This window comes from Rousettus aegyptiacus, unplaced genomic scaffold, assembly GCF_014176215.1.
Source record: "Rousettus aegyptiacus isolate mRouAeg1 unplaced genomic scaffold, mRouAeg1.p scaffold_m13_p_4, whole genome shotgun sequence".
NCBI lineage: Eukaryota > Metazoa > Chordata > Mammalia > Chiroptera > Pteropodidae > Rousettus > Rousettus aegyptiacus.
The window spans coordinates 154130332-154146531 of NW_023416307.1; the positions used below are offsets into that span (position 1 = coordinate 154130332).

General features: G+C 52.7%; 1 protein-coding gene across 3 annotated transcripts in view; it reads left to right on the plus strand.

Annotated features, from left to right (window-relative positions):
- The window catches only part of KLHL18 (kelch like family member 18), a 46370-nt gene extending 31043 nt beyond the window's left edge, over positions 1 to 15327 (plus strand). For 2 of the 3 annotated variants that reach the window (XM_036218816.1, XM_036218818.1), the window contains 7 exons: positions 852 to 1050; positions 3267 to 3427; positions 4657 to 4793; positions 6285 to 6522; positions 9640 to 9744; positions 11276 to 11387; positions 12137 to 15327. In XM_036218816.1, coding sequence (XP_036074709.1) covers positions 852 to 1050; positions 3267 to 3427; positions 4657 to 4793; positions 6285 to 6522; positions 9640 to 9744; positions 11276 to 11387; positions 12137 to 12523 — 1339 coding nt within the window. In that variant the 3' untranslated portion in view covers positions 12524 to 15327. The remainder of the gene's footprint in view (positions 1 to 851; positions 1051 to 3266; positions 3428 to 4656; positions 4794 to 6284; positions 6523 to 9639; positions 9745 to 11275; positions 11388 to 12136) is intronic. The other variant, XM_016141397.2, reaches the window with a different exon arrangement.
- The last annotated feature ends 873 nt before the right edge of the window (positions 15328 to 16200 follow it).

Genomic DNA, 16200 nt, shown 5'->3' on the forward strand with positions numbered 1-16200 from the left:
TTCCTGCAGAACTGGGGGAATGATTAAGTAGGCACTCTGGAAAGGATTCAGTTAGCCACTCACAAGGGGACAGCAGCTCCCCCTAGGGGCTGCGGAGGTCATCACTATCAACACTGGATCCAGGCTGGTACAAAGTCGTGTCACCTAATAGATGCTTAGAAAAGTGATTTTTAGGCCAGGGCAGTTTCTTCCTCCTTCTTAGTTTCTCTGGCCTCAGTTTTCCATCTAAAAATGAGAGTGATTACACTTGGCAGTGTTCTTGAAAAGATTTTGGAGAATGCCTGCAGAAGGCCTGGGAAAGTACTTGACTCCCGATGGTGCTGAGTAGGTGATAGCGGCCTGGATGTCGTATCTGGCTGTCTGAACAATTAGACCCATAGTGCCTCTTTCTGTTTAAAAATAGAAAAAAGTGTAAGGGTCCCAACGTTAGGGAGGTCATCTCTCCTCGTGGTTTAAACTCTCATGCTACAACCGCAGTGCCTTCTTGGTGACCAAAGGTAGACACTCAACCAAGAATGTCAGCAGGTCCTTCAGTACATATTCTAATCTTTCTCCTCTGAGAGCTGCATCATAGGGCTTTGCAGAGAGGACGTCCCATCTGGACGCACAGGACACCAGGCCCAGGAGGCAGGGACCTTTGAGGATAATCTGTCTTAACTTTATACCTTTACAAGTCGAGTCCCAGAGAGGCACCTGATATTACACAGGGCGTTTCCAAAGTTGAGGACAAAGTTTGTTGTTGTTGTTGTTTTTGGTTCTGTGGCTCTACCCAGAACCAACCCGAGAATGATCAAAGATAGCATTCTTTCTTTCTCTCAATTTTTTCTTTTCATCTTTTCTTATACCAAAAGGCTCCACCCCAAAAACTGCCTGGGCGTACGCCAGTTTGCTGAGACAATGATGTGCGCTGTGCTGTACGATGCAGCCAACAGCTTCATCCACCAGCACTTCGTGGAGGTGTCCGCGTCGGAGGAATTCCTGGCCCTGCCCTTGGAGGACGTGCTCGAGCTGGTGTCTCGGGATGAGCTGAATGTCAAATCTGAGGAACAGGTCTGTAGAGCACACGGGCCGACCGTGGGTGACAAAATGGAGATCATGACGTGTATGCGACTGTTGTTCATTGTATCATGCATTTTTTTCATGGCAACTTTTTATACATTTTAATATCTAAATAATATTCCATTCATTTTATCAACCTTGCTTTCATTATTCTTAGATGTTCGGGTTATTTCCAATATTTGCTATTAGAAATAGTGCTGCCGTGAGCTGGAAATAACTTTTGAAAGAATCTTTTTCTAAAGGAGAACAGAGCATTGGGGCAGTCGCTGGTGGGGAGTATGAAGTCAAGAGGGTTTTGTTTTTTTTAAGGTGAGAGAAGTTACAATATAATTTGACTGCTGATGGGAATTTTCCAGAGAAGAGGGAAGATAGTTAAGGTAGGAGAAAAGGGAAAATAGTTGCAGGAATGACGTTCTGAGGAGAGTGAGAAGGGACATACCTAGGCCACTACAGGTGTGTATTTGATAGGCGCGCAGGCTGTTCGGTCCACACACCCAGCTGTAGGCGAGGGGCGGGGTGAAAGGGGAGGCCGGCACATTCTTTTGACATTCTCTTCCGACTTGTTTCTAATTTCTAAGCTGAGAATGAGGATGAGGGAGGAGTATTAGAAATATGAGGAGAGCTGAAAAGGTGTGCTGTAGACCTCCAGGGTCGGGGAGAGGAAGTGGACAATGCTAAGGAAGTGGGCAGGGCTGGATAGGAAGCAGGACCTGATGAGATCAGTGGTCACAAATCTAAAATAAACCGGTCAGCTCCGCTGTGCATTTTCCGTCAGCCAAATATACAGGTACAGTAGAGATTTTTTTTTTTCCCCAAGTATGTGTGATTAAGGGAGATGGGTGCATAGCATGGGAATTGAGGGCACCCACATAATAACCCAGGGGGCCCATGCTGGATGAGAGAGAGGTGAGGAAATAGGCTGGAGGTGGGGACCCAAAGGGAGGTTTGGGGAGGGGGAGCATGTCATAGGCTACCTGGCATCAGTTCCTGAGCCGGAAGGATTAGAAGCGGCAGTCAGGTGCTGCCATACTTACAATTATGGAAGAGGTGCAGCTATTGGCAAAGCAAGGTGTGAGTGATTAGAGGGTCCTCTGTGGACAAAGGAAACATCTTGGGGCGGTCAAGAACAGCTTCAACAAGAATTTAGGGTATGAGCAGCCAGAGAGGAGCAAAGGGCGATGCTTTCCGTTCAGTGCAGATATGGCGCAAGTTGTTCTAAGAGAACTGTGAGTAAACGCTGCTTTGAGCAGCAGGTAGCGAGGGCTGGGCCGTGAGGTGCACATTTGTGCCTGGCCCTGCAAGCCCTGGGAGCGCTGCTGCGTCCAGGCCTCTGCCACTTGGGTCAGTGGGGAGTTCCAGCCAAGGCCATGGCAGAGCAGCTGGGGATATTTGAAATCAAGAGTCCTAGCCTGTCATGAAGCTCTGCTTCGGCGGAAGGAGCCCCAGTCCCCAGGAGGCAAACCACTGGGATGTCAATCGCAACTCAGCTCATTTTCTTCATGTCTGAAGAGCCCTTACCCCGAATATTAGCAGTAGAAAAGTGGACCCTGAGCTCAGCAGTGTGGGTGCTCTCGCTCACCCCAGGAGCAAGGACTCTGTCCCTAGCTCTTCCACTAATTAATATGACCTGGGCAGCTCACGTTTATTGGCGTGATACATTCGTAAGGCCGGGAGGGTTTTAGAGAGAGAGGACCTTGTGGTTGGAGCTATTAGGGAAGGCTCCGTGGAGCACATGGATCTTGAGCCAGACCTTAAAGAAAGGAGAGCGGGTTTGGATGAAGAGGCGATGAGGGGACATTCTAGGTGAAGGGGACAGTGTGAACAGGGGACCAGCCAGCCTGGCTAGAACAGAGGGTGGTGGGGCGAATTTAGGAGTAGGGTTCAGGAACAGCAGGAAGGAAGGTAAATAGGCACTTTGTTGTGACTCAGAAAGGACTAAGGAGCCGTTGATGGGTTTTCATTAGGACAGCGTAATGAAAGCCAGGAGCTGTCACAGTAACCTGGGCTTGCGTTTCAAGAGACTGGACCGAATGGGGTAGCTGGGGAAGCGGAGAGAAAACAGTGGATTCAGGAGAGAAATTGGAAAGATCGAACAGCCCAGGGATGGCCTCAGTAGGGGGAGCGGAGGCCTGGAGGTTGGGAGGATCAGGGTGTGGCCTCTGGCTGCGAAGAGTTGCCCCCGCAGCTTCCGCTGTCTGTCATGGCAGGTCTTTGAAGCCGCGTTGGCCTGGGTCAGATACGACCGGGAGCAGAGGGGGCCCTGCCTGCCTGAGCTGCTGTCCAATATCCGCCTGCCCCTCTGCCGGCCCCAGTTCCTGTCGGACCGAGTGCAGCAGGACGACCTGGTGCGTTGCTGCCACAAGTGCAGGTGAGCAGGGGTGGGCCTGTGCGGGATCCTGCTGCCAGGGGTCTGGGCAGAGGGGAGAACTCGGCCACTTGGGCCGTTTCCGTTCAGCTTAGGAGAGAAAGGGTCAGGAGTGGTCAGTCTTAATCCATGGCACACAGATTGATTTGCCCTCTGTCTACACCTGGGGCAGAGACATGTGCCGTGCGGGAGCATCAAGGCAAAAGGGGCTTCCTCCCAAAGTTGCCTGAGAATTTTCTAGCATCTCCACCCAGTGGGCTTCTGATGAACCTTCAGGCATCCACCTGGAGGTTCTGCCTGCCCTGACCCTGTCCACACCAGCAGCTGACTTAGTGGTGATGCCTCGGGCTCCTGTCCCCTTCAGTCAGCATCGGTCAGTGCACAGGCCTCAGTGATGGGCAGCGCGGGGGGGAGGGGGCATATTTACCAGCACGTGAAACTTCTGCCCAGAATAAGTCAATGATGACACGGCATAACGGCTACCAAAACAACGCAGAAGATGGTAGCCCTCCAGGAGGATCGTCGCAAAAGCAGAGCAGCAGAGAAAAATATGTATCCTGCAGATTGCTTGTCATGTTCACAGCTAGCTCAGTGGCTTGATGCAAGTGGGATGAAGGTGCGTGTCCCTTAGGGGTGGAGGTGCGCCTGGAGGTAGCTGGGACCCTGTGACATGCAGTCTCACGGATGCTGTCGAGTTAGAAATTTATTCTCTAGGCAACGGGTAGCCATCAACAGTTCTTAGAAAGCAGCTTGGACTGAGTGTAGAAGGTGAAGTGGAGGAGTGGGGCTGGCGGCAGACAGGGAGCGTCATCAGGAGCAGTCCGGGCAGGAGGTGGTGGACTGCAGGGTGTGAGCTACGGGGATGGAGAGGAGGAGCTAGGCCCGGGTAGCAGACAGGATACGGGCTGCTCGATGCACCTCTCCGAAGTGAGCTCTTTTAGGCACCACCCTGTTTTTCTCCAGCCAGGTATGCACCTGTTAGAAGATATTCACTGTGATTACAGTAGCCTTGGTGGGCTCAGCTTGTCTTCCCCCTCCAATTTTGAGCATGTCTCAATAGCTCTGTATGGTTCCTTCTGGATTCACCTCGGTTCTTTGAGACCAAACCCTCCAGAAGTGTTCTCTTCCCAAGTTCCCTGCCACAGTTGGATGTGAGGAAGCCAGGCTTTGAAATGCAAATGTAGATCACTGGGGAAGATACCTCCTGACTAGCACCTCGCACCTTTTTCCAGGGACCTGGTGGATGAAGCGAAGGACTATCACCTCATGCCAGAGCGCCGGCCGCACCTGCCAGCTTTCAGGACTCGGCCTCGCTGCTGCACGTCCATCGCCGGCCTCATCTATGCCGTGGGAGGCCTCAACTCAGCAGGTATCTTGCAACTCCGCCTTCGCAGAGCCTTGTCTTGGGCTCCGTGGACAAGCAAGCGCCAAACAACCTAGCCTGGCCCTGCGGTTCCTCTCCTGCGTCACCGCCCCTTGCCCATCCTGATTTTATGTAATTGTGCTGCAGTTAGAGCAAGTCAGGTATTAATACTATTGAATATCAGAGCTAAAGAGGCCTTTAGACATCCGTGAGGCCTAGGCCCCTTACCTCACAGGTAGGGAAATTGAGGCCCAGAGAACTTCCACCATGTTCACACAAGTTTTCGGCAGAGCAAGGACTCAGTCTTGGGTCCTGGTTCCTCAGCCAGCACTCTTTCCCTGGTGTCACGTTGGCTGTGGGATCTGCTCGGGCCTGGATAGGATATAGTCAGAGACCCAGTTCTGTCACCAGACTGAACACATTTGGTTATATGGATCCCTGGGGTTAGACTGAGGACGTCACCGTAAGAAGGATGGTTCTCCACATACACAGAGTCTGCCACTGTCAGTACTTTATACTCATCCCCTCTCAGCTCCTGGGACACATGCACATGCTTTGCAGTTTGTGTGCTGTTGGCAGGTCTTGTGTCACGCAGTCAAGTTCTCAGGGAAGTTCTGTGGGAACCCTCCCACCCTTCCCGCCCAGGCACCATTGCAGGGCAGTGGAGATTTAGTAAACAGGGCAAATGGGCACCCGATTCCGGGCGGTACAATGGCACAGGGAGGAGTCATCTCTGACGTGGAGGCCAGGCCTTTTCACAGTGCCAGTCCAGGTGTGTGTGGGGTGGGAGTTGGTGGGAGTTGGTGAGACATCTAGTTTGTCCTGCTCGTTAACCCTATGGCCCGGTAAAGGTAACTCCTCAACTAGTCAACGCTGTGATGTGGCAGGTGCTAAGTGCGCCAGAGCAGAATAAAACAGGGAGGAGAAGTCTTTTGTTTGATCCCCACGAAAACCTAATGCAAAAGTAAGGTTGGAAGTACCAGTCCTTGCTATTATGACTACTGCTTATTGAGCGCCTAGTCTATTCTTGAACTATGCTAGGTGATTTACCTATTACGTCATTAATCCACGCAGTAGCTCTGCCATAGAGAGGAGCTTCATTTCATCTGTGAGGACAGAAGGTGGGGATACGAAGTCTCTTGCCCAGGGTCATGGGCTGGCAAGTGAAAGTGGGCATTGGCACCACGCCCTGCCTCTGGGTGTGCCTCTTGCATTGGGGAAGTTATGTATCCATCTGCCTCATCTTTGGTTTAGGCAGTGGAGTACCTCATGCAACTTCAAACATTGCCCTCTCTAGAAAGTAAATGCCTCCCGTCTGATTCTGGTTTTTCTTAAGGAATTAAGTTTGAGGTTATCATGGCTGGAATTTCTTAGTGAGCCTTCTGGATTGAGAAATCCTGTGGGAAGAGCCGATAGAACCTAGTTAATCGTTCCGTATAATCAGTACCCAACAGCTGTGATCTAAACGAGTGGTCTCATTTGTTTTAATTTGAGTAGCAAATTTTTATGCAGGTGACTCCCTGAACGTGGTGGAAGTGTTCGACCCCATCGCCAATCGCTGGGAGAAGTGCCATCCCATGACAACGGCCCGCAGCCGCGTCGGCGTGGCCGTGGTGAACGGGCTTCTCTATGCCATCGGGGGGTATGACGGCCAGCTGCGGCTGAGCACTGTGGAGGTCTACAACCCAGAGACGGACACGTGGACCCGAGTGGGGAGCATGAACAGCAAGAGAAGGTATTCTGGAAGCCGTTCGCGCAGCCCGAGCACACACGCTGAGCATCTGGGGAGCGCCGTGCTAGATACGCAGGGACACGTGATAGATGAAACACAAGCTGTTGCTTGGGGAGTCCCTGCAGCCAGGCGGGTGCCCCCGGGAGCAAGCCCCCATCTGCTTAAAAGATGAGTCATGGCTGTGCAGAAGTTGTATTGTTATTTAAGTGCCTGAAAACATGTGTGATGGAAGATTCCATGAAGGAGAGAACCTGGCCTGAAACACTGAGGCTTCAGGGAAGAGGTGGGATTGACGTTGGAAGAAACTCAAACAAGGAGGATTTAACTTCACTAGTGATAAGAGGAAGTCCCGGGAGCGGTGAGCCACAGCGGAGCTCTCTTCTTGGTGACCGGACGGTACGCCAGGCCTGAGCGCACAGGTCCTGGGGAGGCCGCCTGAGTCTGCACGTCTCTCAGCACATTCCAGCTGCTTGTTTCCTCCGTCACTTGCTGCTCACATTTCTCGAATTAGTGGTGGGATGAGAGGACATGTGAATAGTGCCCGCTTTTAGCCTTCTTAGTGCCAGAGTGACAGGCAGCTGCTTTCCTCCCATCCGATGAGTGTGGAGCTTTGGAGGGGGTGGGCGGAACTTCCCCTCTTGTGCCCTCAGAGAGGCCACACCAGAGCAGGGGTTTCTGATGGCACCCCGATGTTTCTCTTCCAGGGCTGACAGAGGAGAGGAAGGCAGTCCAGGCCCCCTGCCTACTTAACCGAAACAGCTCCTCGTTTATCTCTTTTACATAGTGAGCATCCTTGACATATGCCCCACTTTAAGGCCATAAAGGGACATGATTTTTTTTGTTGTTTTTTTGAAAGGGGCAGTTTGAAAGCCCCCGGACAGGTTACTGTTTAAGGGGATTCCTGCTTCGTAATTCCATGGTTTGAGCGCTTGCCTCACAGACCTCTTTGTCCGGCCATGCCTTGGGTTCTCTAGTTGTGAGATCTCGTGATCACAGGAAAAATGATCAAGTGACTGCACGTGTGGTGAGGAAGAACTGTGTGCATGTCCTTTCCCGCACGAAAGTGTCACAGCCGTGATACGCGTTCCACTTTTATCCCTGTTAGCATGTGGCCTTGAACCAGGAGGAATCTGCCTTTGCGCCAGTAAGACCAGATGCACCCAGGGTCAGAGTAGGTTTGTTCTGAAGAAAAAAAGTGTATCTATGAGATCCGCTCGTGCTGCTTTCCTCCCATGTCACCGCCTCGGGGCCTCCCCTTCTGCTCCTTGGACATTGTGCAGTTTTCTGTGGCCTCGAATGGCTCGATGCTCTGTAATCCCCAGCCCTGGGAGCCTTTTGTGCTTTGACTGCAGTCAGTTGTTCTTCCTCGTGTGTCTGCTTTTGGCCTACTTCCTAGCTTCGATGTCATGGGGTTTTGGAGCCTCGTCTGGAAGGAAAGCCCTCTGGGCATTCGTCCCCTCTCTGCGGCTAATGGCCTGTTATTAGTAGCATGGGCCCAGCTCCATTTCATCCCCTTCAAATTACAGGCTACCTTAAAATGTTCCCTTCACGTTTCTCCTGACATCCCACAGCTCTCTGGCCGTCGCCTCCCCTCCCCCGGTCTTCGGGCTGCTTCCTGGAGCTTTCTCTCCCTGCTCATCAGCATTCCCCTGCTCCCTCCACGCTTGTTTTTACCACTTGGCTGATAGTTCATCTCACGGAGTTTTGTGGCACCTCTTAATTCTTTCTCATACTTTTGTTAAACTCCCGTATTGTTACTTGTGTCTGCTCTAGAAGGATGGCGACCTGACTGGTGCATTTGTGATCTTCCCACGGTCCTTGCCTAAGACAAGTGCTTTTCCTCCTTCGGGCTGGTGCAAGGGGTCTTTCACCACGTCCCTCACAGGGACATTGTGTGGATCAGTTCGATTTGCTATGTACATTTGAACTGTGGCAGTGAGCCTGGTGTGTTGTGTTTTCCTGTTCGTTAGACACTCCTCCCACCCACCCCCGAGATTCATGTTTAATCTGCTCCAGCTTCAGGTTTGAAAACCGTGCATCGGGCCGTTCGGCGTTCGTGCTTAATTGCTCATGAGGCTTTGTGCAGAGCAGAAGACGACGATTACGCCAGACCCCCGGGTCTTTGGTGCTAGGAGAGTCTGGCATGGTGAACAGCACAGGAGTCAGGCTTCTCCCATTTGAATCCGAGGCGTGCTTCCCTCCGGGCAGCTGGAGACGAGAGCCCAGCTCTGCAGGCCGCGGCTGCCCGCCGGCAGTCAGGATGCTGGTGCTTCCTTGCAGGGCGTGGTGAGGGTGGAGATAGCACGCGCAGAGTGCCTGACACATTTAGTAAGGGCTCTACCAATAGGAGCTGTCACGTCGCCCACTGAGACCGAGGAGGGCTGTGCAGGGCCGTGTATGTAGTGCAAAGACCTTTGTTGAACTTTGTAGCGAATTGATGGAAAAATCAGGGCAACACAACAAACATATGTTGAGGGCCTGTTATGTGCGAAGCGCCACACTAATCACTGTAAGGGTCACACTGATGGGTCACACCCCTGTCTTCCAGGAGGTCCCCACATGTGAAGAGGCGGCAGGTCAATTCTGGACTCTATAGTGCCAGATTGTGAGGACCTGTGGACAGGGGCTTTGGTGTGTGCATCATTCTAAACCTAGTTTGTGTGCCAGCATGCCTAATGAAAGTATGATGACTGAATGAATGGCTGGGTGGGTGGGTGGGTGGATGATGCATGGATGGATGCGACAAGCGCAGGAGTGAAGAGGCTGCTCCAGAGTGTGGGGTGGGGAGAGAGTAAGTGGTGCTGAGGGGTCTAGGATGGCTTTTTGAGTAACTCGATCAGGGCCTTAAAAGTAAATTAGACCACAGCACAAGGCGAGTGCCTCGGATCAAAGACAGAAGTCTCGGAGGCAGGCACCCCCAGGCAGAGGGGTGGGAGGCGAGAGGAGCCACGGGGAAGCTTCTCGCCCCTCAGTTGGACACCTTTACCTAATCACATACCTGGGATTTAGGTCTGTTCTAGAAAGAAGCAGTGGGAGGTGGGAGGTTTATTTCTCAGGGATCATGAAGGGTGCCCCAGGAAGTCTGAGGTCCACCTGGGATGACGGCTCTGTCTGTTTCAGTGCCATGGGGACGGTCGTGCTGGACGGGCAGATCTACGTCTGTGGGGGCTACGACGGCAACTCTTCCCTCAACTCTGTGGAGACCTACTCACCTGAGACGGACAAGTAAGAGCTCAACCCCCCTGGGGCAGCTGGAGCTTGCTAAAGGGAGTGTAAAAGATTAGAGCTGCAGTTTTTAAATCACGCTTCTCAAAGATAGAGTACCTTTTTAGCTTCGTATAGTACCTTTAGTAACCTTGGGTTAAACAAATTAATGATTAAATAAATTTTAAAAACAAATAGTCTTCACAGAGACTTGGAAATGTTTATTTAGTGCTCTTTACCTCTTAGCTAAATCAGCCCATTATAAAGGAAATGCAGGGGAAAGGGAATAATAAATAGATGAACAGCTCGTTCTTACGTGGGCAGGATATGATTTGAAAAAAGAAAAAAGTTGCATGGTCAGAAAGTTCAGGAAATGTTGATGCCTATACAAGTCCTTATCTTTTTGTAATGCAATATTAACATTTTAAAGAATGAAGAGTTCTGTGGAAAGAAACCTGTTTAAGCTCATTTCATATAACACCTATCCCCATCTTGTGGAATTATTTTGTGTAACACTCTTTGGAAAACACTAGCCCAGATTTTTCATTTCAGTACTTGAATCTTCTCATGTTATGCAACAAAATATAAGCACATTAGTAGAGTCGATTCATCAGAGTGCTGTTAAGCCAAGATTCTGTTCACTGAACTAACTTACGTAATCGGGCAGCAAGCAGGGTGTCTAAGATTCTTACGTCGCACATAGTCTGCTGGGGCCACAGGCGCATCGCGATCTCCCTACCCAGGGGCCTGTGTCTGGAGCTTTGGGCACAGAATGGGGAACGCCTTCATCTTCCCCAGGGTTGCGGGGAGAGGCAGGGTTGCAGAGGTGCCTTCTGAAGGGAGATGCATCCTGGACCGCGGCGATGCGCGCCACAGGCAGGGAGCCAGCCAGAAGAGAGGCTCAGAGATGAGACAGTGTGATCGGGGAGCGGACTGGGCAGTGCGCGTCAGGAGGTGAAGCTGGAAAGTGGACAGAGTCCCACACAAGGAAACCCGGACTCTGCCTTAGAGGGAGCAGTGAGGAGCCACTGGAGGGACGTGCTACACAGAGTCTGAGTGGGAGTGGTCTGAACACAGGCCACCTGTGGGGGCTGTTGTGATGGTCCAGGTCAGAGGCCAGAGCCAGGGTGTGGGGATGAGCAGTGACTAGGACGCAAATCATCGGGGACTTGGTGACCACAAGAATGATGAGCACGAGGGAGAAGAGGCCTTAAAATGCTGGGTTTACAAGTATTATAACTAGGTATCTGGTGGTCCCATGAAGTCCCGGGGTACAGGGGAGGAGCAGGTCTGTAAGAGGCCTTGGCTGGCGCGTGCTGGTGTGAGCAGCGGCAGAGACGAGCAGAGAAGACCCGCCGCACGTCCGAAGCTGAGGGAGAGGCGGCCACCAGCGAAGGCTGTCGGCAGGCGGTGGGAGAGGCGTTAAGAGGTGGAGAGATTTGTCCAGGGCACGAGGGAACGCAGCACAGCGCCCAAACTGCTCTAAGCTGTCTTGGGAGGGCAGGGACACCGGGTCTCATGGCACCCCTTCTGCTGTGGCTCTTTCCTGAAGGTGGACAGTGGTGACCCCGATGAGCTCGAATCGCAGCGCTGCCGGGGTCACGGTCTTTGAGGGCAGGATCCACGTGTCGGGCGGCCACGACGGCCTGCAGATCTTCAACAGTGTGAGTGTGGGCTCCTCCTGGGCTACGGGCACCTGTGGGCTCCTCCTGGGCTACGGGCACCGACTCCTGCCATCTTTGAGAGTTATTTTGAAAGGCAGTTCTCTGGAAAAAAACCAGCCTTGCCGTGGCCGGGTAAGGCGTCACGTAGTGAGGTCTCAGGCCATCTGCTGCGTGCTCTGACATTCTTCCGAGAATGGGACAGTGTGCCCAGGCAGGGTAGAGGGTAGCCACCCCACCCCACCCTGCTGAGTTCTCCATTGAGCGCTGCGTGAGACCTGGTGAGAGTTCTGCCCAGAGTGAGCTCGGTTATATGTGGAGTGTGACTTTGCAAACAGTGTATTCTTCTGGGCAATTTGTTTGAAATTGCATTTATTCTTTAAAAAAACCTCAACAGCCATTTAGTAGTCATTCCCTAGAGCCCGTCAGTGCCGTGACGGAACACACTCCGGACAGATTCCTGGAGGCCTGCTGTCATCCAGCCGTCACTGCACAGCAGTGCAGCCTTGGGCAGCTCTTCCATTTGTTTTTTTAGATGTGAGTGAAGGGGTCAGATTAGGCGCTCCCACCTGTCCCTATAAGCCCGAGGGCAGGTGTGCAGCTGAGGAGACCGTCAGAGCCAGAGCACGTGCTGGTACAGCTCCGCGTCCCCGGGCTGCCTGCCGACGCCACCTGGGCCATTGTGTCTCGTGAGGCCGCCCCATGGACCGAGCTTTGGCTCTGACCGTCCTGTGCCTCTGTCCCTGCTACAGGTGGAGCACTACAACCACCACACCGCCACCTGGCACCCGGCAGCCGGCATGCTGAACAAGCGGTGCCGGCATGGAGCCGCCTCCCTGGGGAGCAAGATGTTCGTCTGTGGGGGCTACGACGGCTCGGGCTTCCTCAGCATCGCCGAGATGTACAGCTCTGTAGCAGACCAGTGGTGCCTGATCGTCCCCATGCACACGCGCCGGAGTCGCGTCTCCCTGGTGGCCAGCTGTGGGCGTCTCTACGCTGTCGGGGGCTATGACGGACAGTCAAACCTGAGCTCGGTGGAGATGTACGACCCCGAGACGGACCGCTGGACGTTTATGGCCCCTATGGCATGTCACGAGGGAGGGGTCGGTGTGGGCTGCATTCCTCTCCTCACCATCTAAGGCAGAGGGTGGGACGTGGTGGGGTCGGGATCTGGTACAAACAGGCACTTCCTTCCAGGGACAGTCCCTCCCGGGGGAGGTGGTGGACCAGAAGAGGCAGTGCAATGGGAGTTTGCCAGGTGCTTAAGTCCTCTCTCGCTGTGCCGCCCTTGTGACCTTTGGATGTAGGTCATCAAGATGCACAGCATGGGACAGAAGCCCCTCTGGGTCCTGCAGCTGGTGACATGGGACTGCTTTGCTGGTCCACGTGCACACAGGCTCCATCCAGGCCCAGCTCCCACCTGCTGTAGCTCTGGGCGGCCCGCAGGCAGAAGGCCTTCCATCTGACACTCCTCGCCTGCTGCTCTCCAGCCATGTAGTGGCCAGCGTGTGATAGGGCGGCTGCAGTGGCCAAGCCTGTGGCTGGGAGAGGACGACACGCTCCAGGCGTTCTCAGTGCCCACGACGATGCAGCCACGGCGACGTGCTGGTTGTACGCCAGCACCTCCTCCTCACATCTTAGGGTACAGGGGATTTCGTCCTCATTGCTGGGTCAGCAGGGAGAACAGGAGCTTTTCCCGTGTCTGGTTTTGGGATTTCAGTGAGGTCTTTTTCACCGTATTCAGGAGAAACAAGAAAAAAAAGATACTTGAAAGAAACTGAAGGAAATTTTAAGAAACACTTGAAAGAAACTGGAGAGAAAAGTACTTTTTTTTAAGTGAACATTTTTTTGCGAGAAGAAAACGCAAATAAAAAGACACTAAAAGAAAATATGTGTTTAAATAGAATACCACCCAACATGAAGAGGGCGGTATCCGCTCCCACATTCGGATCCCAGGGTCCTGAGGCCTCGCATAGCACTTGGGGTTCCCTCTGAGCCCCGCGTGTCTGGAGTCAGTGCTCTCGACTGGTCCTGTAGCAAGGTGCTCGTGGGGTTGTCTTCACACCCATCATCAGAGGACTTTTTTAATCGTAGGTGTAGTGAGTCTGCCGAATTACTGCCGCCGTCCCAGGTCGGCGCTCCCAGCGCGTTGCCGGAAGCCCCGGGCGCCCCCGTGGTTACCTCGCACTGCCCCCATGGCTCCATTCCGATTCCCCACCCCCACTCTCATTCCTTCCTCACTCAACCAGCAGGAAACCGCAGGTCTGGCCAGATTCTCACCCGCCCATCTATCTTTCTTGGATAGCTGTCCTCATTGTGACGCTTCTGGGTCACGTCGACCAGATGTCTGGAGCCTAACCAGGGACCTGGTCCTTCCACCAGCCATGGGCCGGCGTGGTCCAGTAACTGCCTACCCTGCCAGTCCACTGTTCCTCCATCCACTCGCCAATTCCAGGGGTCTGGCCTCCCTCCAGCCCTTGGCGGACCGACCAGCAAGGTGGACCTTTACCTTCAAGCAAAGCTGGCTTTACGATATGAAGAACTAAAGGCCGAAAGAATTCTTGCTGCTGCAAAGAACAGACTTTGTATTTCTTCCTCTGATCAGCAAATGACCTCTTGAGGACAGTTCATGCTCCTTCTTCCTCCTCCCTGGATGGGACCTTGATGTAGCACAGTGGGACCCGACCAGGAGGACACTTTGTGTTACCAGTGCACTGGGCAGTGGACCTGTCCTTCAACTGCTGCTGCCAAAATCTGGTGTTCTAAAAGGCTTCCAGTAGAGACCGAAAGAGGGCACAATTCCTTTACTGCAAGACAGGGGCTTAGGGTCCCACATCCCCACCTGGTGGGTCTCCTGTCCGTTGATGCCTGCCTGGGGTGGCCCGGAAGCCTATTTAGAGAGGCACAGTGTGGAGCCGGAGGCTTCTCCCACCGCAGGACCGCGAGGTTTGCCAGTGTGTGCAATCGCCATGTATCCAGAGGGAAGTACCTTTGTTACCTGCCACTTAGGAGCTGGGCCTCTGCTACAAGCACTTGAAAATGATGGGGTCTCTTTTCAGTGACTCAGCAATCTGATATAGTTTAGCCTGGGCTCCTGGAGCTCAGGCATTTCTCACTCTCTCTCAGTTTGCCTACAGAGGTGGCCTCGAAGGACACTGGGGTCTGCATTTCCTGTTAGGAGTGTATCAGAGCTCGTCCTCTTATAATAAGCCCCTTTTTTAATTTGAAGCAGCCATGACGAGCCTGCATTGTGAAGGTGTTGAGAACCAGTCAGCGGGCTAATGAGTGGGCCTCTCCAGGTCCCTAGGGTGCTGGCCCAGATCCTGCCATTGGGGGTGACAGAGCATTTTCCCGTGATCTGCTCTTGTAGTGGCGCCTTCCTCAGTCCACTGCCACCTCCTGGTGTGGAAGCTACACTGCTGCACCTGAGAGCGTTTCCAAGTCAGGCGAAGCCAGGCCTTGGATCTGGGCTCTGAGCACAAGCGCGCAAACTCCAGCATCTCGCACTTTCCACAGCGTGATGGTGAGAGCTTGCAAATGGCTGGTCTGGCCCTCTGGTGTTGCAGCCTTTCCCGTAACCATGAAGAGAAGGGACATCACCCAGGGATATTGTGAAAGGGTGTGACAAGGAGGTAGGACACATGCTGTGCGCAGTGGGCCTTGGGGTCCAGCCCGACTCAGCAGAGGACCGTGGCCTCTGTCCTGGGGCATTTCCCCGCCGCAGGTAACTCAGAGCCTCCTCTGGGGTTTCACCTGAGGGCAAGGATGGGAGCCAGAGACCAGCCTTTGACTGGGCCGGAGAGATGTGAGTAGAGAGAAATTCTGCTCTTCCCCCCACCCACAATTTATTGTTTCCCTGAAAATCTTATTTCCTTTTATTTATAGAACGCATGTCTTTTGTGTTAAGAGACCAAAGAGAAATAAAGAATACCATTCTAATATCTTCCTGCCCTTTCCTGATTTATTTTTTGAATACACATTAGAAGTAGATCTTATTTTTATTGTAATTCAGTGAAAAAATATATTGGACAAGGTAAAAATATACCCTTGAAAATAAGGGAAAAGCCAAATATAACAAAAGCAGTCTTTGAAGAGACGTGTGTGTTTTATTTAATAAGAATGGGTTCCGCGAGAAATGTTCAAAAGATTTCATTAGCATGTTGTGTATTTGCTCCCGTCCAGATCGCCACTTCTCGTGGATTTCCCCTTCACGTACTGCCATAAGACTCCAGAGTCCCCCAGTGGGATGTGGCTGACCTACTAACTGCCTGGACCCAAAACCTCCAGCTCCTTCTTTATACTCTAGGCCAGAGGTGATTAACTTTGGTGCCCATAAAAATCACTGGAAAATTCTCAAGCCACAGATTCATTCGTAGATCCTTCCCCAGAGACCGATTCCCTAGGGCCGGGGTGCGGCCCGGCCCCTCTGTTGCGGGCAAGCTTCCTGGGAGAGCGGGACCCCTGCGTTTAGTTTTCACGGCTCCAAACAGCTGCATTTCAGGTCTGCCTGGGTTCTGAGCACACACCCTGGTTACCGGGGTTGTAGATGTCAGAAAGCTCTTCGTTCACACTTTCCAAGTCAGCTTACGGTCAGTCTTAGCGTTATCCGCAACCTAATTCAGTTTTGAGGAGGGTACGTCCCTCCACGGACACCCCACCAGCACATGTTTCCCACGTGAACACTGTCCGGTCTCACTTGTCCCCTCGGGAACCCCTGCAGAGTAGATAGCAAGGTTCACTTTAACATAAACTCAGAAGGGCTGAGTCCTGACCTGGTTCAGCTACCTGGTAACAGTATCAAGAATTGAGACCAGAT